Source organism: Falco rusticolus, chromosome 12 (genome assembly GCF_015220075.1).
Source record: "Falco rusticolus isolate bFalRus1 chromosome 12, bFalRus1.pri, whole genome shotgun sequence".
NCBI classification, from domain to species: domain Eukaryota; kingdom Metazoa; phylum Chordata; class Aves; order Falconiformes; family Falconidae; genus Falco; species Falco rusticolus.
The window spans coordinates 28,116,759-28,143,557 of NC_051198.1; the positions used below are offsets into that span (position 1 = coordinate 28,116,759).

Sequence of the window (26,799 nt, forward strand, 5' to 3'; positions counted from 1 at the left end):
AAATACATTTGTATTTATTCTATCATTTGGAATTGTCTGCCCTAAATAAGGTAATCAATTGTTTCTCACTGCAATTGTATAATGAAAAGCATTCTTACAAAGTATTCTGTATTTTTTTTAAAGACCAATAAGTTTTGTTTGTTTGTTTATTCATTTATTTAATTTGTTAATAATTTAATGCAATAGGAATGGTCTTTTTGGAAGAATGATCTATGGTCCTTTTCACCTATTTGGTACAGCTACTATAGACAAATATGAATGCCCCTTTTGTAAGTTTATCTCCTCTCAGCATGCAGAGTGATGAAACAGTCTGAAAGCTGTAAAAACAAGGAGTGAAACACAACGGTATAGTAAAAAAATGACAGGGGAGTTAATAAGACACCAAAGTTATTTCATTGAGGTCAAAGGTTAAATAGAATATCTAGTAAAAATAAGAAGAGTATTAGAAAAAGCCAATGATGGCAAAATCCTGATACCAGATAACAGAAGTAAATTTTGATGAGCATTTTACACTAGGTATCTATACTGACTACCTGATGAATGGAAGTTTTCAGAGACCATATATATATATAAATATAAATATATATATATATAAATATATATAGAAGTATATAAAATAAAGGCTTCAGGAATACCACAACAAGTTAAATTGAGAAGCAGAAGGTGACTGTAGGAAATGAAAATGTAGAAGATCACAAAGAAAAGAAGAATTCCAAATGACTAACAGGAGATTGAGAAAAGTACATCTTACTGTGAAGGTTAAAAAAATAAAAGCCACGTAAAGGGGAGATGGGAGCTTATTTAAATGTACTAGTGCTATTTTTACCACAAAAACAACATACGTACAGATCCTTATGCATTGCTGCTGCTGCCATGGATACCACACGGCCAGAACTTGCAAAGGAAATAAAATACTAGCAAGCTGTCAGTGAGTGCACACCGTACACCACACTCTGAAACCCTGTACTTCTGGGTTACTGGGTTCAAGACATAATACTTACCCTAAAGATACAGGGGATATCTTTTCGATTTGCATGGATGACATCTGAGGCCAAGACAGAACTCACTGAGAATTCTTCATCCCTTATGGAGACCACAAACATAATTGAAAAAGAGTTAAAGAGTAAAATTTATATGTTTGGTTTTTATTTATATTTCCGTTGTACCAATAGCCTTGCTTTGTGAAGGACAGGACACAACAAGACAGTAACGAGATCTAATTCTTAAAATGACCCTTTCCTCTTTATCTGCAGATGAAACTCACAAATGCAATGCTGCATGATTAATTCCTGGTAAATGTTGATGGAGATAAATCTATTCTGAGTATGTGGGTTTTGTCTGTTCAAATTAAAACCTTTTTAAAAAAATAAAAATAATCAAACATTAAAAATAGCCCTAGACCAAGAACACCTCTCTAACTCTTCAATTAAAATCCGAGCTCACTAGAAGCTGTAAGTTACATGCTACAGCTTTTTGAGACCTCCTGCATAAACTAACCTAGTTCAGAGATAAACTTTACCTGCTTGCTGTGTTAAATGTTCTCAACCTTCAGTGAAGTTGGTAGTATTTCAGTAATACTGAAGACAGTGGGAACAAACTAGCCCTTCTGAACCAAAAAGTGGCTCTCAACATAGATTACAGTTTTTCATAAAAGCTCTGGAGCTTGCTTACCGATTTCACAAAAAGCAGAAAAAAACCCCTCCCAGTACTTCCGAGAAGCTTCCACTCAGCACCAAACAGCTTACCTCATGTCTATGACCTGACTCACTACCACGCTGGGCTGGGATGCTTTTCCTTCTGCTACATCGTACAGGAAGAGTTTAAAATCACAGATCACTGCCAGCGCTCTCTGCCAACCTTTCTTTACTCCAGCTGGTTTTGGTACCTTTGGCAAAATAAATTCTGATCAACTCTCTAAGTTTGCATGCAATCAAAAATCCAAGATACAGTACAAAAATCAATTCTCTCATCTAGGCTGACAAGCTTTTATTCAGTAACAATGTTAAGCAACGTAAGTAATAGCACAGGTGCAGTAAGAGCATCACACACAGCCACACAGACATCACAATGTATTATTTAAAAAAATTCATAGCACCACAGATCCTTCCTTCTTACTTCACAAGCTCATTCAAAGCGATATTAACAAATACAGAGAAAGAAGCTCATTTTTAATTAGTTTTGGCCATATTCCTGTTGACCATGTAGAGTAGTTTTTTTTAGTATTCATGTACAAGAACCCACACCAATGATGCTAGACAGTAATAGCATCAACAGAAAGACTCAAAAACTCATAGGTCCTGGAAGATGATCTGATCTTTAGAGATGGATTATTGAAGACCAACTCAAAGCACAATGGCTAACAAAAACGGGGAGATAATTACTGTTGAAAATGCTAACAGTTGCTTTGTAAAGATGTAGGTCTTGGTTTGCAAACTGTTACCTTAAGGTATAATTAAATCCATCCCCCCTGATGCTCCAATTAAGAGTTTAATTCCAGCTCTGGAAAACAACAAATTTAATATAAGTGCCTCAAATGCAGCTACCTGATACTTACTCGGACATGTCCTTCATAAGCTGTTCCTATGCCTTTCTGTGGATCTATTCCCAAAGGTCCCTTAGTCTGTTCGGGAGGGATTGGACATACTGCAGGAGCCTTGTCTGCACAGGTCACGTGGCAAGAGAATCCACATACTTGTGAGGAAGAGAAGAAACAAAAAGATTTGATGGTTATTTCTTGTGCAATGCAAAAGCTATGACAGTAACGATATTTAGAAAGGAATCCTCTCTTTTTTTTGACCAACAGCTGAATAGTTTCACTGTACTTTGCTACACTGAGACAGAAACGTAAGTCTGCGCACAGGAGCAGTTCATGCTTTGAAGTTCATCTGCTCTAAATTCTGACTTTCTCATTTTCAGAGGTGTATGGATACAGTCTGGTTTCACCCAGGTAAGAAAGAGCCTAATCAGAAGCTCATACTGAGATAATCTCTGTGATCTCCTCCAGGCCCAACTCTACTAGCAAACAAAAAGCTGGAAGGTCCTCTAAATGATGAATGTCTTTCTGTGTACATACAAGCTTAGAATAAAGTAGCCCTGGAAAGGAGCAAAATTGGTACTGACAGCAAAACTGTCTTACATTTTGCCCTGAACCAGAGAGCAAAACTGCTGGCAGCATACCTGACTGCTGACTGTGGCCTCTTATTGCTATTTTAAGTAAACTGAGCTAAGCTCTTCCACCACCAACTGGAGTATGTCCCCAGATAACCAGGTAATCTGTTACAAAAGACATTTGAAGTGTTTGGCTTCTACTGGTAAAAGACTGAAGCATGACAATATATTCTGCTGTTCAAAATAGAAGACTCAGGCATTATCACACTACAACATGTACTGTGCAATTTGCATTTGTAAGAACTTCAGTTCACACCTCCTGCTTTCACAAGTGCTTACCTTCACAAGTACAGCCCTGTCGAATTAAACCGACCATCAGAGATGTGCATTGATTGCATTTTGTTGGTGTGTTAAATGATTTCACTACAAACTGGTGCGCTTTAGGCTGTGAAAAAAGCAGACAAGGATGTTAACACCCGTAACGCTTCTGAACAGTTATCTTTTTCACAGACACCAGAGTGCATAGCTGCATTAAAAAAGGTAGCTTATTTGTGTTTGCTGAAATGAGATCTGAGGTGCTGACACACAGGCTGAAAAAAACTCATCATCAGTGCTCGTTGTTGATAATTTAAACCATCCTTTGTAAACAAAACCATGGAAACTGGACAGTGTCTCAGAACATGAGTTTGCTTTCACTGCAGATAGGAAAGTTGCCAAAATTATTCCATTACACTCTAGAAGCTGAATGTGTCTATGTATGTGCTTGGTGGGCAACTGTCTCCCAGCCAAAGTTAACCTACCACAGTATTTTCTAAGCTGCAAATCAAGTGCTCCTCTGTAAGGACTGTTGCCAAAGTTCAAAGAAAAATATCCCAACTTTTTCAAAATTCTAATTTTTAGAAAGCATGACCGAGTTCAGTTCTGTGGTGGCAAGCACAGGGAATTTCAGAACACGCAAATCAAAAGCAAGAGTACAGACGAAGTTGATTTTAAAAGGGACTGTCTTCTGTTAGTTCTTGGGAACACAGACAACATGAGTTAAGTGTTTTAATTCTCTCCCCTTAAGGATGGCAGAGCTGATGCTATGATATCAAGGCTAAATGACTACATAATGTGGCAGTATGATTCATAAAAGGCCTTATATAAAATCCAGAATACTGCTTTGCTTTTCCAAAAAAAAAAAAAACCAAACCCCAAAAAACAAACCAGCAAAGTAACAACTGGTAGGTGGAGAAATCATACAGCATAGGGTGAACACAAAGGCTATCCAAGCAACTTGGATAATGTATGTGATCTGAAATAAGACAATTTTGCAGAATACTTTAATGTGTAGGTATATTAACATTTTTATCACTTGCCTGGTTTTCCCAGCATAAGATATCACAGCTAAGGGCTCAAACCTCATGCATCTCCAGGAACAGTTTTCCTGTTACAATGGAAGCCTGTCTACAGATGGATGTCTTGTTTCGAAACTTGCAGGGAAACAATACTTAGCTTTAAAAACTAATGGAATCATAAAGTAAGAAGGTTCTTTAGGGAACATAATAAATCAGAAAGCCAATCATTACTTCCTGAGCAAAATATTTGCAAAAATTGAATTATATGCACAGTAGAATGTTTCACAGGATTCCAAGTGCAGTATTTTTTAACTGATTTACTAAGATGCTGCCAAAGAACACTGTCTGCTCAAACTTTTTAGCTTTCCTTTACACAAATGAAGTCTTTTGCTGTTTTGCAATTTATCAAATCAGAGAAACAGATCTATCAGAAAGACTTATTTACTTCACTGATTAGTTGCAGAAAAACCGTCATTTTTTTAAATATCGAGAAGATTCCTAAGCCGTTGGGGCACTTCTGAAACTTTTATGGGGTAATTTTTCCTTCTGTAGCTATTATCTTATTCTTCATTTGCTTGAATATACAGAATTCGCTGTGAATTATCATACGCTGACTGGCTTATTTGGCCAACAGCAAAATAATTTCAACAACTGATGCAGAATCAGTATTTATGCAAGTAAAAAGCCCGAAGACAGAAAGACGGGAATTCCTCCTCCCAGTCCAGTGCTGGCTGTTGTTCTCACTCTACACTGCTTATAAAAAATGCAAATCTATGGTTTCATTTTAGGCTTACACTTTGCCTTTTCTCAAAAATAAGCATCTAATCAGCTCACAGATGTGCTAATCTGAGACTGTCCCACAGTGACATCAGTTTTATCGTATACAGAGATAACGGCAGGTTGGTCAGACACATGCCAGGAAACACCCCCCTTTCTAGGAAGTCTCTTTTCGTTTCTTTATGTCCTGGTTCATTTATCTCTTTCTAATTTACAAACTACCATTTTTCTTATAATCAGATTCCTGTGTGCCTAGTACAACTTGTCAAACCACATAATGTAGGAATGAGGGGTTTCAAATTTTAGAAAGCAACCGGCTTCCATATAAACAGTCCTTCTAGGCAGTTCTGGTAAGATTGCTGTGACAAACAGCTCTCCTGAAGCTGTTGCCCGGGAGTGCTATGTTCCCCTCTACCTTATAAAAAGTGTGAACACTTGACTGAATACCTTTGGTGCAGAGAGTCCTGATCCAATATATGCTGTCCTCATGGTTGGAGTGTGAATTGAACGGGGAGGATGATCTGTAACCTGAACATAGCCCCCAAAGGATCAATGAGGCATCAAGTACACAGTATCAAAGACAGCCTGAATGAAGCAAAAAGACTGCAACGTCCCACCCCCCCCACCCCCAAACATACAAGCAATCAATCTGATTAACACAGAAAAGGACTCGGAAAACCAAATCTTATTTTTCAGCAAAATTACATGTAAGATTAATCTCCTAAATGTCAAAAGTAGCTTTGTATTATCTTAAACATGTGATTGAATCTTTTCTAATGTAAAATAATCAGTTAATTTTTTTAACAGGGAAAGGGGACACACTATCACAGCTGCAGAGCCTGGCTAGTATTTCGTATTGAAAAGACTTTCAGCAGGACTCCAAAGTGTGCTCTTACAAACTACAGTACAACATTAACTTCGCGCCATCATTTCTTAAATACTCATGACTGAGGATGTTTTATGAAGAGAGACTGTATCTAACAACTGATTCAATATAGTTCCCACCCCTAGCCCACCCACCCTAGCCGTATGGGAAAGGACATGCAACATTCCCCTAAATGCCATTCACCACTGGTGCAGAAGGTTATTACAAGGTCCTAAAGAGTCTCACTGCAGAGGAACGAGCTTCATTCTAAACAGAAGGATTTGCAGTAGCAATTTTTACATGAGTGAAACTGTCACTCCTAAAAGACGACAGAAATTTGTCAACACTGGAGTACCTCGATTGGTTCAATCTCACTAGCTGTAGAAGGAGATCTGGATCTTGAATGGAGGTGAGACTTGCTATCTTCATCCCGTGATGGAGTATTAGACAACGTAAAATTCTCCACTGAATCAATCTAGGAGAACAAATCAAGAGAAAAAAAAAAACACAACCAAAAAAAATAATAAATCAAAGACATCATTAAAAATTAATTCTCAACTCTTGCCAAAATAAGGTAAGTGAGCAGTAGAATTCCTAAGAGAGAACTGAGAGGATAAAAATTCAGTTTTAAGCAAATTCCTAATTATAGTTTAAAAATGCAATGAAAATTATTGAAAATGAACACGCCAAGGCTTCTGCTGAGAGGTGAGCACATGCATAAGAGCTGCTAGTTCAGGGGCCTGATAAACACTTGAAGAGACCCGTAACTCAGCATTTTCAAAGGGTGAATATTTTCTGCTGGGTTTTGTCCACTGGTAATAAAGATTTGTCACAAGTGAATTCCCACATAGCCCATGTAAATCACTGCAAATACATTTAGAAGTAAATAAGGAGAAAAGGCAGAGCAAGCAACATACTTCCTGAGGTTAGTGTTAATTATATTCACAAAGAACTGCTATTTTTTTCTACCCCATTTGAACTCCAAAAACATCCTTACCAGGAATTCAGTTTCTTCAGGGGAATATTTTCTTACTCCTTGATATGACAATGAAACTAAGCCCAACACAGAACTACACTGAACAACAAGGCATATAGGTACCAGTTAACTTGGATAACAAGTCATCTTCTGTCAGTGCAACTGAAAAAATCAGAGAATGCAGGATCCTTCCTTGAAAACAAGACATGTCCATATCAAAGTTTTCTATGTAAATTTATATGGAAAAAAATTATCGCAAGATGAGGATGCTTTTCTCCACTAATAGTAAAACTAAAAGCTGGAAGCCTACAGAAGCCTTCATTGCATGCCTGGCTTTTCTGGAGCGATGCTGGCATCGGTTCCCCATCACAAAGTATTTGGCTAGCTTGCATACAAACTCAAATATGCAGCAACATTTACAGAAAGCATATGAACATTCCACTGTTTTTTATCTCATTTGCCATTGACACCATACTAAGAATTGCACAAACTTTACTGCTTTTTGGGAATAAGATTGCCAAGCTAATCTTATACATGCATATACAGTCCTGTCCTCCAGAAACTCGGTCATGGTAGCGAACAGGTGCAGTTGCTGGTTTTTCTTTCTCTCTCTCTCCACCCCCCCTTTTTTTTTAACAGTAGTGAGTTAAGTTTGATGGCTTCTAGTGCTATCATAGCCTTAAAAAAAAAAAATTATCTGGTGAAAATGCTCATCAGCTTAGTCAACTTAGGCACATTAAGATGCCTGTAAGCATTTCTCTAATGAAAACGGCAAATTCTCACACTGGGATACACCTGTTTTCTACACATAGATCATGTGTTTCAAGCATTGAGGCAAAAATCAGCAGTAAAGCAAACATTTTGTGCTCAGGTTTATCAGAAGCAAATAATTGGAAGCTTTATCCAGTATTAGAAACATTGATGCCTTTAAGTAGCAAATCCCCAGACACGTAACACTATTTCAATTATTTTAAACTTTGTCCTTTTTAAATTGAGTCTAAACATGTGATAACTTGGAGTCCACTCAAAGACCTCCAAAAATTTTACTTTCTTCTTAAGTGTAATTAAAAAATATGCCAAATAAGTAACTACAGGCAAATTTTCTGTGGCAAGTAACAGACATTCCTTTTCTTCTGCAAGTTAAACTCAGAGATCTAATCTATCATTTCACAGATGCTTCCAGATACTCCAAAGGCTTTCCCTTTCAAAGCAGCATTGCATACCAAAGAATTTTCATGGTGTCTCTTCATTTTAGTACAAGCATGATATGAATGATGGAATTTTTCTGGAATGTGCTACAAAGCCTTTGTGGTTGGAGACAAATGTTGAACCAGTAACAAATGTATTTTTACTTTACTTACGGAACATAAAAAGCCCACAAAATGCACAGAACCTGATCTACCATTACAGAATTTGAAGGGAATTTTAACCACCACCTTTACTGCAGAAACAGGGCCTTAAGCTGTGTTGCTCCAGGTTCCTTGCTTTAATGAGAAGAACTAAAGCAACCTGACTCAACTATGGCCAAAAGCTTACGTGGACCACATTAACACCATTAAAATTAAACAAATCCACTGGTTTATCAAAAGCATATTTCAGTATTTCCTAGCAATCTGTAACAGCCTTGTTGTCTTCCACAGGCCTGTGCTTAGCTGTCTCCACAGTGTCACCTGTGTAAGTCTGAGCCAAAGCTGGCCTGTGTATAAACACATCTTGAGGAGAGATGACCTTTGGAATTGGAGCCACAGCCAACAAACCCAAGGATGCTGGCCTAAGACACAGCGGTGTGCTTTGAACTGCACAGGTAAGGGCACTCTTAGAGCTGTTGGGCATTATTGCTTATTTATTAAATATTCAATATAAATGCTTTGTATACTTTCTTATTCCTATTGTCATACATGCGTAAAAGAAACAAAAGTGGCAGTATGAGTTGAAAATGGACATAGTCTATCTGCTACAAATGCAGTCTGACAAAGCTCTGATAACACCATGTTAAAAATCCACCTTGATTTTTGAAACACCGTAGAGCTTTCCAGCTTAACAGGACTACAAGACATCCTTCTGCTTTCCTTGTATGAATTTTTCCTGCCCTCCTTGATGCTCCAATTTACTCAGTTGCCCACTTCCCGTTTGTTTATTTCTGTACTGTGATATTTTCTACCCTTTGCTATGACATGCCTGCCAAACGCCAAACCTGTATAGGCAATTCCCATAACTCGACACATGCCCTCCGCTGAGGGCAAGGGAAAAACCAGGCCCTTATCTGACATTTACCCATCTTCCCAACCTGCGCCTACCTGATCAAAAAACTTTCACATTGAAGTGAGGAAGTACCCAAAGCATCTTCTCTAGTTACTGTGATATTCTGCCCATAGGATTACCAAATCGAACGCTCCAAAAGCTTTTAGCCCACAGCTATAAAACAACAAAAAGCACAGCAGCAGCAGCAAACGGTAGCAGGAGCACAAGACATGCAGTGAGGTAAATACACAATCCATACATTAAACAAAGGCATGTACAAAACAGGCAAAAAATAAAGGGCCACATAGAGTAAGACAGCCTCTTACACGTCTGCCTTTGTTAGCTGGAGTACAGGAAGGAGAGCGCTTTAACAAAGAAAGGAGGAGAATATGTTACAAAACGGAACAGTGACACACATCAGCTCAGAAATCGTCACTCTCTATCTCCAGAGGTAGCATTTAGACACACAGAGACATGGTCATTTTTACAAGTATTTTGAAAACAAGATATTCTGGGGCAACAGGAGGAATGAAACATAAAAAAAGGAACAATTATTTTAAAGTTTGCATTTTTGCACAGGACTGAACTGCAGACTACGTTATACTAATAATTTGCAGTTAGCATCTCTGTACTTTGAACAAGATAAATAAAGCAATCTCTTTGAGGCACAATATGTCCAATGTAAAGTATCAGAACCAGAATTATGCTAAACTTAATTATGAATGTGCAGGTAGTCAGGGCTCTCACCACATGCTATATACTATGGCTTATTCTGTTTAATAACTTGATTCAGAGCTTGATTTATTCTGTAGGTATTTAAAAAGTTCAGATTTGTTTAGTTTAACCACAGCCCACGGCAACTGTATATGAGGACAGATTGCAGGATGATTTCAGAAATACATTTTTAATTTGTAATGTGTTGATAACAGGGGAAAACCAGTATTTTCTAGCAAGTGGGAAAATAATAGGATTCCACTTTACTGTTATTAAATAATCAAAAATTCATCTTTAGATAAAACAAGTTGCTTGCTTCTAATAGCTAGTGAGATACACAAAATCCACCTGGCAAAACTCCCACACCTGTAATGAACACAGGAGACTTAGAAGATATTACTGAGAGACAGCCTGCAGCACACAGGAGAAACAGTGGCAAATGTTTAGAAATCAGTTCATCAGAGTCATTGGAGATGACTTCCCTCCCCACCAAAATCAGATACCAGGGACAGTAAAACATGTTCCTACTGCCCTTTGCACCCTGCTGTGTCCACAGGGGATACAAGGATCATTTCTCAAAACGTGTGGGCTTTCGCAGCTGCGAGGATTTAGGCACCAGCTCTGCCAACCTGACAAAGTATGTTTTCAAGGAGGGACAGCTGGAACCAACAGTGAGTGCTACACATCTGAACAGTGAGCAACCATGGTTCTTGCTCAGCATCTGCAGGCTACAGAGGCAGCAGGACATCTATTTTTACTTCTCTTCAGTAGAAATTGCAAAGCTACTGTTTTCCTCATTGAAAAAATTAGAATTAACTTGTCATTCAGAGTGCTATAAACAATTCTGTTACTGGGATGGCTGACACATGACATACCCACCCTAGTAAACGCCAAATGTAATCAGCGGGCCGAGCGCAGTACTGCTTACACAACTGTATGTTACACAGACGTCAGAGACGTTGCAAAGAATGCTATGTAACTGCAACTGCATATTATTTTACACTCTTGTCATTTCTAATGAAGCACCTGAGGCTGAAGAAACAATATGGGCCATTAGTAATATTTACTTGGGGTTCTTGATTACAGGAGAGGCTTTTCTGAAACCCATGCGATATTGCAGCACTGCATGAGTCTGGCCTGAGGACTTGTAATTCTTCTTTGGTCTTAACATAAAGAACCCACACACTTCTCAGGTTTGACTGAGCACAGGTTAATTCTTGAGATGCTAGAAGACATGCTGCTCATCAAGGTAACTGCTGCCAAAAAGAGACACTGGGAAGGGAATGGAGGTCACATTCACTGGGGAGGAATTTTTAATATATTTGTATTTAATGATTTCATTTAGAGTCTGACTAACACATTGATGTAGAACCAACTCTATGAGCTAAAACATAAATAACCATTTATTTTGATAATTCAGAGGCTATATGTTATGAATCTCTCTATGAATGAATCAAGTAATTGTCCAATAAATGAAAGATGCAGAACTGACTTTAAACACCTTTCTCCTATTAATGTGGACATCAGCTTTATTTCTCTTTCTCATAAAGACAGGTAGCTCAAAAAGTCTTGCATTTGTCTGCAAGATACTCTTCTCATCTTTGAACAGTCAACGCTCTTCTTCTGCAGCTTTGCCAGACGAGAAAGAATTCTGCCCTGGTGTTAGAGACGTTAGCCCCTGGCCAGCCCAGGCCAGCAATGTACTCCCGCCCAATGCAACTGAGAAAAAAATGTTCCTGTCGGACTCAGATTGAAGCTGTAACAAGGGAAGTTTGATTCTGCATGTAGTAAGTCATCCACGTGCAACAATATACACATGAATACCTACAGTTTTATCTAAGACTAAAAAATGGGTATCTGAAAAGATTTGATCTGGGTGGACCAATCAGGAAGAATGCCTTAAAGGATGTATACCAACAGTTGAAAATTACTCACTTGCATAGCTAAAAAGATAAACATGATGTTGTCAAAATGCTTGTGAAAAAAAAAAAAAAAATGCTGCCGCCTTTAAAAAAACAAAACCAAAACAACAACCAACAATAAAAACAGAATAAAGTACCGACGTCCTTCAAAACTAACTAGATAGCAACCACGAAAAACTGTCTTGTCCCAAGTCTCCTCTTTCAAAACAGAACATCATCAGCTACTCTGCCACATTGATTTCTCTGGTAACAAGTTTTAGAAGAGAATATTAAGATATTTTTAAAGGTAACTTTCAACGAAAGAACCTGCTGATTCAAACCAAGTGTTCCTAATACTCAGGCAACATAGAGAACTTTCCTTTAATCCAGTTAAAGGATATAAATACCATTCATTTATTGCAGACTTAACGTGACAGGAAACTACTCTTTTTGTCAAAGAAAATTCCAACAACATCAGCAAGATAGAAGTTTTCTATATGCTATACAAAAATGCAGGTAAATACCATCTACTATGGTACCACAAATTTTGTCTGTACCTTTACGGTACCTTCACATTTTCTCAAAGGTATATACCTGTTTTACAGAAAAAAAAAAAAAAAGCATCTAGAAGAAAAACATTCTTTCAGAGTTTGTGAAAGGAAATGTCATCAGTAGAATAGGCCCATAAACTATACCCTCTTTGTTACACCCTTCAGAGCAGACATTTCTAGAATAAAATTAATTATATCACATTTTAATGCAAATAGGATTATACTATTGTGAATACATATGTATATATATGTGTGTATGTGCAGACACATATATACAAGCACACACAGATGTACACACACAATATACCTACAGAGTTGTAACAGATGGTTCTCTACCATGGATGCATACGTTGATTTTAGAAAGCTTATTATTGTTTATTTTTATGTGCCTACTATTCCAGTCTGGAAGAAATATAATGCAGTCAGTTTTCAGCTTTTAACTCAGTTCCTTTAGTAAGCAATTAACTGAGGTAAATATTTAAACGCTGTCCTGACACAAAACCAGCATCTCAAATGACAATAAAAAGTAGTAAGTTCACTTCAGTTATAATGAAAATTACCTCTTACAATATAGGCTAAAACCCAGACTATTTTATTTGAGCAAACACGAATTAACTGTATGCAAGGAAAACATTTTCGCTGAAGTGATCAGAAAACTTTTGGAAGCAATTAATCATAAAGTAGTAACAGGAAGCAATAGAACTAAATGAATTAAGTGTGCCAGTGATTTTGGAACCAGTTTCCACAGGCCGTATTGGTAGAAAAGGCCCAAAAGCAGCTTCTCCCCATTTGAAAAACTGTTTGCAGTTAAGAATTCTTCACCTGCACCTAAAGAAAGCATTTACTTTAAAATGGAACATCTACCTATATAAACAGGTGTAAGTATACTATTATAGAAATAACCTGTTCTCCACTGCACTTGCAGATTTTTTTTGACTGCATTAATGTTTGAATATTCCAAATCAATCAGCTGATCTCTGTTACTGAGGGTTTTACTGGTTTGAAAGTCAAAGACTTACGTCATCCATAAAATCAATCAATGAGGATGAAGAGGAGGAAAAGGAATCCTATTTTAATGAAAACAGCAATAAAAAAAAAAAGAAAGAGAGAGAGAGAGAGAAAGAGATGGATGAAGAAAACTATTCAGTATAAATAAAATTGCAAAAATAAAGAACTGTAAATAACTATTGCCTGTAACAGTTATCTCTGTAAGCTCTCATTAATTGCCTTTCACAGACAATTAATCAATAAACTACCTGTATAAAACCCAATGTTTTTCCAGCATTCACTCAATAAAATAATATTGCTACACTCCAACAGGAATTTCATACTGAAAGTAACTTATAAGACAAATGATGAAAAAACAAATTTTAAAATTGTATTAATTGTGAGGACTTCAAGAGAGAACAATGAAGTAATGAATATGCAATGAAAAGAAAGTAAATTTTGACACATCAATAACAAAAGCTCTTTCATGGCTAAATGTGATGACTTTGCACACCCATCAGGAAAAAAACAGGGGCAAATTTTAGACCAATGTGTAACTGTAAACGAGGTGCCTTGTCCCATCCTCTGAATTGAGTTTCACCCCAGCTGTTCTTTCAAATGGAAAAAGATGCATTGCTTACTGTTCATTAAAAAAAGAAGATATGAGATACACAGTATCATTTCAGGTTTTTTTCAGGTTTTCTACCTAAGCTGGTCTTTTGCCTAAATGTGACAAAGGAATTAGCCAGCTTTATTTAAGTATATAGGATCTGTGGAGAAGAGATAAATAGTAATTATCTGGGTTTTACAAATCTGTGTAAAATGAACAGAAGATGAAAACAACCTAATAAATATACAGTACCGATGACTTCACGGAATACATTCAGGGATTATTCACGTATTTCCTCTCATTTTTACCAAACCAGTAGCTGCACTACTTAGGATTTTTCTGAATAGAAAGAAAGGCCATTTGAACAACTACGTTTTTCAGGTTCAATACAAAAATCAGCAAATTTCAGCATTCAAGATTTGAGAGAGAATTCACTATCACTACTACTGTTCACGGTAAGACAGCCAGCGTGGTAAATGACACAATCTTCACATATTATTATATACAAATATAAATGGGGCAATGTGATTAAAACACAGTAGCAAACTCTCAGCAAATATGCATATAACCTGCACGTAACAGCTGCAATTCCACTAACAGAGAGTTAGAATAGCTGTACACTTACTTCAAATTGATCCAGAGCAGAGGTAGGCGCATTCAAAAATGCCAAGAAAGAATTCTGTGAGTCTTGGTGCTTTACACCTAGAAAACAGCAGCAGGTTTTTAAGCTACAGAAAAATGACCTTTTCATGGAGGACCTTTGCCTTGTTGAATCAGGGTTTGAGTATCCACCTGACACACCTACACATTTTAAAATGAGTTGTCACATTTGGTCTGTTTTCAGAGCAGATTTTTTTTAATAGACATACACCCACTAAGCAAGCAGTGTATGTTTAATTAACCTTTTCCAAGCCAGGATGTGTGTGGTGTGAATTCAACATAAAAACACACTGTAAGTACAGGGTCTATTATGCAGAAGGCACAGGTTCTAATGTGCTTATGTCCACTTGCAACACGCGCTGCAGGACATACAGACATAGACAGCAATGCAGCAGGTGTCACCCCTGCTCCAGTCACACGCTGGATAGGCTGCTGTGACAAGACAGCTGTAGCCAACAGCGAGGTAACCACAAAACATGTACAGAACACAAAACTGTACAGAACAGACTGTTGGGGGAACACGCTGCATTTCCAAATAATACGGGTTCCTTGATCCATGCTCTATGCCTGTCTGCCACCTCTCACTTTTGAATGCCCAGGAGTAACAATACTGGGTAAAGCTTAAAATATCTCTGTCACGCTGTGCCATTGACGTGGTTTTCTGCCAGTAAGCAGAGCAGGAACGCTGCATCCACTGCAGCTGCAGAGGCTGGCACATCTTGACTGTTGTTTTAACTTGCTTCCAATGATGTATTTTTTTTCCCCTTCTTTTCGTTGGGGCATAATTCAAATTGGTGTGTGGGTGTTTATAAATCACAGATGTGTACAAACTCTAGGTTCCCGAACACTATAACATATATATACATTATATATATACTTATTATGACCAGAGCCTGCAGGACTCTGCACGTCACAGAAGACTGATAGTATCAAAGGTCATTTATTTCTTATAAAAAATGTGAATGTCTTGCTCTAACTAGCTACATCATCCTGTTTGCTCCAAATACAACCCACAGTGAACAAAGAAGTTACAAATAAGCCTTTCTTCTTTTAAAAATAAATACACTGAAACCCCAGTTAAATACTCAAAACAGTTCTCAAACTACCTGCTACTTTACAGAATCATTTTTAGTAATCTTCTTCCCCAGCCCTCTAAGTTTCTGGAATACATTTAGAAAGAGCAAAGGATTCAAGTGCTAATCTAAGTAATCCCTTCCCAGAAATCAATTTCCACACATCAAGAAGTCACTCTACCACTGTACATTGACTACATCTGAATCCTCCATACAGTTCATGATTCAAACATCAATATATTTCTCCTTATATAGAAAACCACGTCCAAAGATGACAAGGATTTTGTATTAAGGTATATCTCTATCAAAGTATTTGATTAGTTGCAGTAGAATCTTAATTTACTTCTGGCAAAATGCATAACTAACTTTTCTTTAACAGTCTGTTTTCTCCCCCCCCCCCCTTTTTTTTTTTTTAGAAAGGAGTAAATGTCTATTTTCACAAAAACAATAAGGTTTTAAACACTGCAAAAAATACAGGGTAAATTATTAATTATAATTTCTTAACGTATCATTTACCACAAATGAAGATATCAGAAGTCAAGTAACCATGCACAGTATTTAAGATGGTTCAGGAATCTATAAATGAAAGCTAAACATGACAAAGCACTATTGTCTCCAGGGAGATGCTATCAAGAGTTCCTCTGCAAGGACTTGGAAGAAGCATGAGCCTGGTTATCAGGGCTAAGCATCGAGATGAACAAGTATCATTTCCCTAACTCTTATTTGCTAATTGGTACCAGTCATTTTTTAATGTTCTGTGTAGGTTTGTATTATTTATACCAGTCAACCAGCACTTGGAGGCCTATATATAAGAGAAAAATGTTAACTACAATGCATTATTGATCAACATGCCATTAGGTTGCAAAGGCTGAACAATATCTGACATCCCTATGCAGCAATTGTTGCCAAGGTTTTGAAACTCTGGAGTTCAAACAGTTCCCTACAGAAAATTAGGTAATTCTGTTTGGCCTGAAAAATCACTTCTTCCCATGTGACTCCAAAGATACAACTATTAGAGCTACTACGGGAACTGCAAAGAATCAGCCAGATCATTAATCATCTCTTAATGATTTTTTTTTTTCCATTTCAGAATTGCCAAAAAGTCTCTTCTCTCAGCAACAATGTGAAATACTGTTAGACAGATGCACTAGAAATTCCAGAACATACTCTCAGTACCACAGCAAAGCAAACATCACCACACTCACTGCTCACTATGTGGTTACAAAGCCAATCAACAGTCATCCCAGAAACACATAAATGCTATGAAGGCCTATGCAGTTGTTTACTCTCTGTGTAGACAGGACCAAAACGTTCATAGATGAAGAACACCAAGATCAGTATTGAAATCTAAATACCTTAAACCATCATAAAGGGGAAAAAGATTATAAATATATCTGCAGTTCTAACAGTTTTCTGGCAGTAGATCACTATACATATACCAAATAAAAATAATGCAGTTCCAACTCAAATAATACCTTACTGGTTCAAGTGTATCAACAAAACTGAGGGTATTACAAGTGCAAATGCAACTGCTGTGGGTACATCTTAACATGCAGTTGTTGTGCTCACATTTTGTATGCCAAAGTCTGTTGGTATCTTATTTTAGTTGCAAGGTGACATTTAATTGATAAGATGTACCCACCAATGAGAAACATATTATTTACTTGGATATCAGTTGCCATACCCTTTTCTGATCTAAGCTCTTCTGTCTCCTTCTTCAGCCTTTCAATATCTGTCAACAGTTCCATGTTCTTCTTCTCAGATTCTTGCAATTTACTTCAAAGAAAAATACAAACAAAAAACCTATGTAAATGTTGAGAACCCATGATAACAAGTCACTTCTTCTGTCAATCTTTGCATGCAATTTAAAAATTAATGCCCAACAAGCTTCATGATGTCATCAAATGCCGGAATGAATTCAGAAATCTACTGGGATCTGTTTAGTACACTGCCTTAAAAAAACCCCAAAACCCAAAAACAGAACAAGCAATTAATGGCCCCTGTTTAGCCATTAAATAGGCTTGCGTTTCCGAGTATTTGTGTGAGCCTGTATCCTGTGAATGAGGAAAAAAAAAAAAAAAAGACCATGTGTATTTTTATGCTTAAAAATGGTTTGTTTTTTTTTGTTAATTCACAGTGCCTGTGATACTAACAGGTTATTTTGAACTATTTTCTTAGTTACTTTACAGTTAGTTGTTTCAGTGCTTTGTGATTCACAGCTGACAGGTAACAGTACTTCAGATTCAATAAATCCCATTTCTACCACACTTCTCATCCTTGCTTATCAAAGTAAACACTGGTTCTCCTGTTCTTAGGGGGTCTACCATGCCTCTTATCATCATATTACCTCGCCTCCGAAACATCCAAGTCAGGGGGACAAGGTATCCCCACTTTACAGATAACAGATTTCAATCTCGGCTCTGTCCAACTGCTTTCCTAAAGCTGCAAAACAAGTCAGTGCTCTGAGCTAGATTGAAGCTGGAGACCTAGAAATGGAATGTCTTCCTACTAATCCCTGCTTCAGGCATTCACCCAGCTCAGAATAAATTTTGGTTTTGGGAGGGGAGGGGGGATGTCTGAGGAAGGAATTAAAGAATTCACGATCTCCCATAACCAAATCCTATTACCGTGCAAATCAGTAAGCAGTAACTGATTTTTGGCGGCTAAGCCAACGCAGCTATCAATAGAATGGAAGAGAGTATGTTGTGAGACACAAATCCAAACACTGCTTGCATTTGAACTTGCTATCACAATTAGGAGAGATTATACAGCTGAAGAGAAAGTGTCCCCTCTGAAAGTCTTCTAGATTTCAAGTTTTCCCAGTAAGTGTTCAACTGCTTACACAACGAAGAGAGAGATGGTCTTTTTTTCACATTCAGATGTAAGAAACTGGTGTATCATTTGTTATGAAATTTTGACAGACAAGATTCTTAAAATCATGACTTGATGACACTCCCTGGGAGGTATCGACATTAATTTCCACCAGAACAAGTCAGTCTTACCACTCTGTAGATATACAGGAAGCTTTGACTTTATTCAACTCATCCTGAATAGCCTGTTTGGCTCGGATTTCAGCATCAAGAGCAGACTGTAGCTCCAACCTTGCAGACATATCCAGTTTTGCAAAGCGGCGCATCTTCCAAGGCATGTCCTAGTAAAAAATAAAAAGAAGAGAGAAGAAAGAATAAGAGGAAAGAAAGCTGAAAATGAGGAATATAAGTAACTTCAACAATTATGTTTTTCAGACTTATATTCTTAACGTAAGAGTTCATTAATTCCAAAGTAATCTAAAACTGAAAAATTAAGAATATTGTTATTACTATTATTCCTTTTAAACTCAAGTACTAAATAGGCAAGATGAACATTTGATGCTGTCATGATCTCAAATGCAAAGAGATTCTGTGAATTGAACTTTTGTGCCTCAACTGAAATGACAGCCATGAAGAACACTCACATTTCACAAGTGAAAGACTTTTAAGACTTTCATGACCCATAGTATAGATTTCCTTCAACAAACTAATATATAAACTAGCTACTTAAACAGTATCATAGATAAAATCACATTATAAAGATCTGGTGTTCAATTAATTGATAAACAATAGATTTGTTATTCAGTTATTCAGAAGGGAAACTCTAGGAAAGTCTTAACTTCTGCCTAACAAAGACACTCTACAGACAGGTTATTACTGCAGCTGAAACTACCAAATTAGTGGTCTTTTTAAAAAAAAAAAAAAAAAATCTGGATTATGGAAGTAGAATCTTACTGTAGCTCTTGCACCCAAACTGGAGTTCCTCAGGGCCTCTAGTTCTTCTGTCATTTTAGAGGCCAAGGCTTGCAGATAACCTCGAGCATCCTTTTCATCACTTACCCTAAACAATTACATAAGAAAAAGGTGTTTTAAAAAGAAGAACCTAAAGAAAAAACCCCAAAGTCCCTTCAACAGAATAGCAACCAGAAACAGAAAAAAGCAGAATACAGAACAAAATCATAAACCATAAGGAAATAATAATAAAAACCCACAGAAAACCACACAGAACTAAGCCTTTGCTGCTTTGCAGAGTTCCATTAAAAATACACATATCACTAAGATCAGGAATAAAAATGGAAGAACTACATATCTAAGTATGTAATATATGTCTCAGTATCTGAAATTGAGACTGTGGGAAAGAAACCTTTCAGGATTCAACCTAATTTTAAGGAGTAAAGACAAAATTTATAACCAATAATTAACAGTGCAGCTATCCACATAATATTGGAACTAGTGGTTGACCTTAATGTTTCAGCTGATTATGAGAACTAATAGAATCAAAGTTATTTCAAGAAATGCTAAATAAATAGGGAGAGTCTAATTCTAATGTCATTAAGCAGCATAAGCCAGAAGAGGCTCTCTCATCCCTCGAGCTTTCTATCAAGACATGTTTTCCTGGGTGTAAAGACATCAAGGAGGAGACACATCTGTTGTTCCAATGCTTTGATCATCAGTTACAAAGAGAAAAAAACAACTTTCTGTGATAAATCACAGCAGAAGGTTCTTTCTTCACTTTGCCTCAAGTATTACCATAGAAAAGAAAGTTGCTAAAAAATGACCTGACTGAAACCAAGTAGCTTATGAAAACCCTAAAGCAAACAAGCAGCCAGCCTCCCCCCAGTTCCCTTCCCCTGACCTGCCTGGCTCCGAGCATCACCCCTCCGCTTGCCCACAGAATAAACCCAGCTCTGCAAGAGCAGGGCAAGCCCCAGTCTCCAAGCTGGCCTGGGAGACCGGCAGTCTGCCACCACAGCGCGATCACAGTTAGCCCTATCAACACCGACCACAGAAACATTTAGGATGTGCTCTAAGTCATGAACCTCACATAGTTTTAAATAACTTATAGGAAAGTGGGAAAATAGCTTTTCCATTTCACAGAAATGAACGTATCCTGGTTTCCTGATCCTTCCTTAGTAACCAAAATCCCGAGTATGTTGGACTGGAGATGAGAGTTCTCCGGATGGTTGAATTTGTCTCACCGTGACCTCTCTGCAGGACATGATCGATGCCCACTCTGTGCCTTTAAGGCACTCCGGGAAGTTTCTCTGGTTGATGCTACACACAGTGAACATGGAAATGGTGCTACCTGCAAGTCTGCCATTAATTAATAAAAATAATATAATGTCTCAATAAAGACTTATAGATAGTCACCAGGAGGCAAGAAAGACAGAAAGCACATAGTTTGAACAGCCATGGGCAAGGGAGGAACAGAAGAGCTTTTCCATAGTGGCCTTAGGGCAAGATCACAATGTGAAAGCTACGGGCAAAACACCTGCATGTTGTGGTGACTTCTGGGCGTGCAGTTTAACATTTCTGTAAGGAAGATTGCTTTAATACAGGGGAGGCTAACGCAAAACCAGCAACCTTTGCCACAACACACACACCCAACATGAAAAAGCAAACAGTCATTCATGCTTTGGGCTTTATCTTTGTCTCCTGCTTACGATTTGGTTCAAGAGGTACCTAGAAAAAAGGCACTGCTGACACTAAAGTCAGTAAGAGTTTAGATATTAACGAGTCACTATTTTTCCCAAGGCACATTAGAGCTCAGTGCAAGCAGCACACCAACTTTTTTCCCCATAACATTCCGGATAGCACATTTTGACGACCAGGCACAGATAGTCTTGGCCTATACAAATCACTCAGCGTATAAGAGTGGGCAAAAGATGTGAGAAGTAGCAGAAGATGCTTTCGGGGGGGTGAAGAAGATGCATCATTAAATACACAGTAAAAAGAAAAAGAGTATAAGCAGGAATAAAAAGAATGTGAGACTCTCAAGGTCAGAAAGTAAGTTTTCCTGATGTACAAGCAGGGAAAATAGATTTAGGAATCAGTGTTTGATCTCTCTTTTTAATGATGTGTAAAACCTTTGCCGAAAAAAAGGGACAATGTCAGATTAAAAATAGAATTTAATCGGTGCCTTATTTTTTAACTTTTCTAATTAAAGCTGAAAAACTTTAAATGTCCAATTTCTTTGTCAGTTTTTATCATGCCATATAGATCCCTCCTTACAGAGGCTGAGAACACACTTCAGTTAATTATGACACACAGAACCTTCAGGCTCTAAATGCTGAAAAGCTCCACATGCAAAAACCTCAGAAAGATGTTCCATAGAACATGCAGAAATCTAGAAAATTAAAATCTAAATCTAAAGTCAATTTTTGCAAAAAATCTATAGAGTTCACGAAAACTCCTCAGAATCTTAGACAGGAAGAGTACACTTTGGAGCCGAGGTAAGTTTTGCTGCCCACTAGATGGCAACATGCTCTAGATAATGACAGACACTGATTAAACGTGTGAACCCAGGTGCCCTTGACAGGTTTTTTCTGATTTGATACTGTTTGTGGGTTTTTTGTTGTTGTTGTTCTTGTTTGGTTGGCTTTTTTAAAAAAAGCTAGGGCAAGAATGGTAAAGTTACTCTTACTAATGCTTCTCTTCTTCCCCCCTTCTTACAGAGAGCCCTAACAAGCACAGCAAAAGACCTATGGAAGAAAAGTTTTTCAGGTTCCACTCAGAGTACTTTCTTTACTGAAAATTTAGATTAGATTAACTGTTCTGTTTCCACCTGTAACGTTAGTGCCCTTGCAAGCTTAGTTCATTAACTGTAAAGAACCTAGAACAATGATAAAGTACAAATTTTGTAAAATTAAATTTAGCTTTTTGGTTGGAGCAACATCATGGCAACCTTCAAATAACCATTGACTAGTATCTAGTATGCTATTTGTCACGCTGCTCAGAAAGGCAGCCTCTAGGTCTCTGTCTGGGATACTTTACAGTACAAAATGGACCAGGAAGACTAGAGTTCTTTGCTGAACAGGAGGAGTCTTAAAGCCTTAGGGTCTTACGTCAAGCTGCATCCTACTTGATTTAAAATCCCAAGGGAGTCTGAGAGCTGTGACTCCTAATTCTCCTGGAGTTTCTCAATGCTTTTAAATTTCTGTCTTTGTATCACTATGCTCAAAGGCTCCAACTTAATTTTTCATTTCCCCCCTGCCCTCTCCAACAAAATTTAAAACTTCTCTAAAAATTTTCGACACTTTGCTCCCAAACCCTGAAATTCCCTCTGCCCTCCAAAATTTATGTTATAGATAACTCTGATTATTCTTACCTCAAACACAATGCATCTCAGAATTTTTCATGTTTTGAGTTTTACAGTTGAATTTTCCTAGAACTTTTGCTAAACCTTTCCCACAATTTGCGCGTGCTTTCTTCTGAGAGCAACCAGATTAAAACAAAAAACAAAACAAAACAAACAACCCCCCCCCCCAAAAAAAAACCCCCAAAACTTCAGGGCTTTTTTATGTTTGATTTAATGTAGATGCGTTTGGGGAGGTTTTTCGGGTTGGCTTTTTGGGTTGGTTGGTTTTTGGGTTTGTTTTTTTAAACAAAATCAGTAATTAAGATAAAATCAACCACAGTTGATTGGAAAAATATCTAGTCAACAAGGAAAACATTAACTGAATCTTCTGGTAAACAGTAAGTCACAGTGTCAGGCCAGCTGAATCGAAGCCTAACATCCACTCTGTAGGTAAATCAGGTAGGATTTAGCTCACCCATATAAATATACTCAACAATACAGAATTCTTCATTTGAAATAGTTGTCTAGGCTTCCTTTTCAATCAGTGTGGTGCAAAACAGACTTCTACAGTACTAGTAATGGGATTTTCGTTGTCTACCTTATGACTCCTAGAACTCTGTTACATGAATCCCTCTCAGAGTGACTAGTAAGTTAAGATTCTTGCCAAGTACTCTGGGAATCACTACCAAGATTTCCACCAACCTCCTTTCTGCAACAGAACAGAAATATCATACCATGGCTATTTGAAAGATTCCTTTTTAAAGTGACTGCATTAACCTCCAACGCAATGAATCTCGTTCCCACCTCCCACAGGAAAATTTATAGCCGACTATAAAAGCCTCAATATTTCTTACTCTTGTCAAGGAATGATGAGTGATTTGGCTAATATTAACTTGTAAATATAGTAGCTCCATTAAGGCTGAATAATCTGTGAGGGTCTACTGCTACTACAGTAGAATTTGCAATGGAAGTTTGATTCAAGTGTTTATGTTGAAATTCTGGCTATATTTATGGCATCTTGGGATAACAAAAGCAAAAATATACGGCTTTTGTACATTTGCCCTAACAAAGATGCAAGATAGCAAAGTAAAAAAGCAGGGACAGGCTAAAAGGAACATGATAGGCCATTAAAATTACTTGCAAGTTATAAAATCTGAAAGAAATAATGATTTAGAAAGGCCCGAGGAGTCATGAAGAAACCAACCAAAACATGGATTTGAGTAGTGGGGCAGATTTCCTGAGTGAGATCTATTAAATGGCAGAGCACTCCAAGGAAGTCAGGGACTCCTTGGGCTTGCGTTACCTAAACCAGGGCTGGAACAAAGCCCTTCAACTACCATAGGCAGCTGAGCAAACTGTTTACAAAACCAGTAATTAATTCCATCTACTGCCTCCTATCCTTCATGAATCACAGTACAAAAAGATGATGGTAGGCAAAACCCATTTTTAAAAGGTGGAACATACGCACCCAAACCACATATTTTAATGTAATATTATGTGAAAAAATGTTAGTTTTGAAGGAACCTTCGAGCTCTAACCTACTTTGTTAACTCCAAGGCATTCTGTTGTCATACTGAAGAGGTGGACAGGCATGGATTTAAATTGCGTGCTCTTCTGAGGAAAACATAGACTTGTGACTGATTTAATACAACTAGTTTTCCTCAAAATTAGTTGGTTTTTTTTTTTCTTTTGAAAGGTTTATTGGTATTACAGGTATTTAAATACTTCATATAGCACCCCACGTTCCACAGCAAAAAATCCTCAGAGCAGGACCTAGTCTCAGTGTGCAGTGCTGAATTCTAAGGACAGCAGATGGACATGACCAGATTATCTAAGTAACACAGGGAAAATCTAAACATAAGAAAAAAATGTGAGTCAAAATAAGGCTTCTCATAGCTAAAAAAACCTTATCATAAGCAGAGAGAAGTACAGAGAGAAAACTGAGACGTGTACAGTGGTTAAAAACTGGAACCAAGCCAGATATTTTTTTAATCTCCTTTAACTCTGCCCACAATTATTATTATTTTTTCTTTTTACGTAATTCTTCAATTTTTAGTTTCATACTTTTTATCATAAGGGATCAGTGAAATGGTATCTTTCATTCAAAAAGTTAGTCTTGCATGTTCCTAATCTTTTTTCATTAAGTATCTGTAGATGTAACAAAAACCTCGATCCCAAACTCCTTTACCACCCCAGTGACATCTCTAATACACGCAAGATGCTTTATCATATACCTGAACCACATCAGTAGTACATCTTAAAATATTAAACACTCATAAACTGCAGAAAGGGCATTCTTAATGGCTGTTGGTACATTTTTACATAGTGCTAAGTAAAACAGTCCACAACTAATTCTGACTTGTCTTTTTCCAGAACTGCCAAGTTTTATGAGTGCTTTCAAACATAAATCTGAAAAAAGGGGTTTGGTTACTTTGGTGCGGTAAGCAGAGAAGCATTGCCTTAAAAAAATATGGAATGTGAAGCAGACGACTTGTCTCTCTTTACCTTGATTTTTTTCTCAATAAGTATTTCTGATTGGCTAGAAATTAACTGTTTTAAACAACTTTTATGGGTTATTTTTATAATTTCTGTGACACGGGCTGTCAACTACACTCACAGTTAAGAGAGACAGGACTGAAAAGGAACATGCCCAAAGTGGACCCTTTGAGTTTTTTAACCTCTGCTACAAATACAATGCCTTGAGACACTATGGACCGATCAGCGTTACATTATTTTATGTAACAAACGCTGTTTAAAACACTTCCAGAAACCCAGACAACTTCCCTTCTTTCTTGTTACATATTCACATGGCTATATTCAACTGACAAACTTCTCTGTATTTGGACAACAAAATTATACTGACATTGCAACAATACCAAAATAGGTTTCACAAAGCAAATGTTTCCCTTTTTTGCTTTGACACAACAAATCAGATTTTTTCACTAACATGAGACAGGAAAAATGGGGGGCAAAAATGATCAAGTAGTAAACAAAAAAAGATTAGTATATGATGAAGGAATCTTTCCAGAATTGGATGAGCTCTAAAAACACCTGTCTCAATGTAAACTGCTTTCGTGGATGCTAAACACTGCAATGGACCATAAAAAGGGAGGGGAGAGAAGCAGGCATGGAGAGGAAAAATAAAGGCCACCTAGATAAAATCATCTTTTTCTCTTAATAGTTTCAACTTGGGCTTTCCCCACCCCCTCTTAATTTACTAGAACCGGACAGAAGACTTTAGAAACATAATGTCACTATTTAGCAAAAGTATTATTAGAAACATCACTTGACTGGCTTTGTGGTAGTCTCAAATGCCCTCCTTATAAAAAAATCACATAAAAGTTACACTGTATTTGTTTCATTCTGCCACATGCCAAGCAGATGAAGGAAATTAATGCCGAGACACAAATACTCTCAGCGATTGCTTTTCCCAGGCTTGCTCCCTCTCGGAGGCGTGAGCTCAGCACATGACTCCTTCCAGCATTCTTCCAAAGCCGCAAGCCACACCCAATGGCCACGAGTCTTCTGCACTTAAAAAAGTTGTATTTGGTAAGACACTTTCGCTCTTAAGGAGGAACACCACGTTCCAGATTTGGATAATTATTAAAATCTCCAGCAAACATACAGCAGAATCCCAGGCGGGTGTGAGACTCCACCTAAGCACTTACAAGCGCCATATGCAACGGCAAAACCTCAGTAACTGCCCTACCACATACCGAGGGCATTCTGCAATGGCACTAGAGCAGAGTACTCACCATTGGATGATCTCAGTAATTTGGGCCTCCCAGTGGGCCACGGACTCCTTTTTATCAGCCAGGTCTCTCATCTCTTCTTCCAGCTGCCGGTTATTCATACTCAGCCTCTCAAACATGGTGGTGAGCTGAATGAGAAT

The 26,799-nt window shown here is 37.5% G+C and overlaps 1 protein-coding gene across 8 annotated transcripts in view; it reads right to left on the reverse strand.

The window, feature by feature from the left end:
- CDC42BPA (CDC42 binding protein kinase alpha) overlaps positions 1–26,799 on the reverse strand; it is a 189,448-nt gene that overhangs the window by 28,291 nt on the left and 134,358 nt on the right. For 6 of the 8 annotated variants that reach the window (XM_037405883.1, XM_037405880.1, XM_037405879.1 and 3 more), the window contains 13 exons: positions 26,663–26,787; positions 19,565–19,670; positions 18,803–18,951; positions 17,485–17,576; positions 14,693–14,769; positions 13,490–13,537; positions 9,631–9,669; positions 6,443–6,562; positions 5,670–5,750; positions 3,448–3,553; positions 2,555–2,691; positions 1,746–1,885; positions 1,002–1,083 (listed from right to left, as the gene is read on the reverse strand). In XM_037405883.1, the coding sequence (XP_037261780.1) occupies positions 1,002–1,083; positions 1,746–1,885; positions 2,555–2,691; positions 3,448–3,553; positions 5,670–5,750; positions 6,443–6,562; positions 9,631–9,669; positions 13,490–13,537; positions 14,693–14,769; positions 17,485–17,576; positions 18,803–18,951; positions 19,565–19,670; positions 26,663–26,787 (1,302 nt within the window). The remainder of the gene's footprint in view (positions 1–1,001; positions 1,084–1,745; positions 1,886–2,554; positions 2,692–3,447; positions 3,554–5,669; positions 5,751–6,442; positions 6,563–9,630; positions 9,670–13,489; positions 13,538–14,692; positions 14,770–17,484; positions 17,577–18,802; positions 18,952–19,564; positions 19,671–26,662; positions 26,788–26,799) is intronic. The other 2 variants (XM_037405877.1, XM_037405878.1) reach the window with 2 other exon arrangements.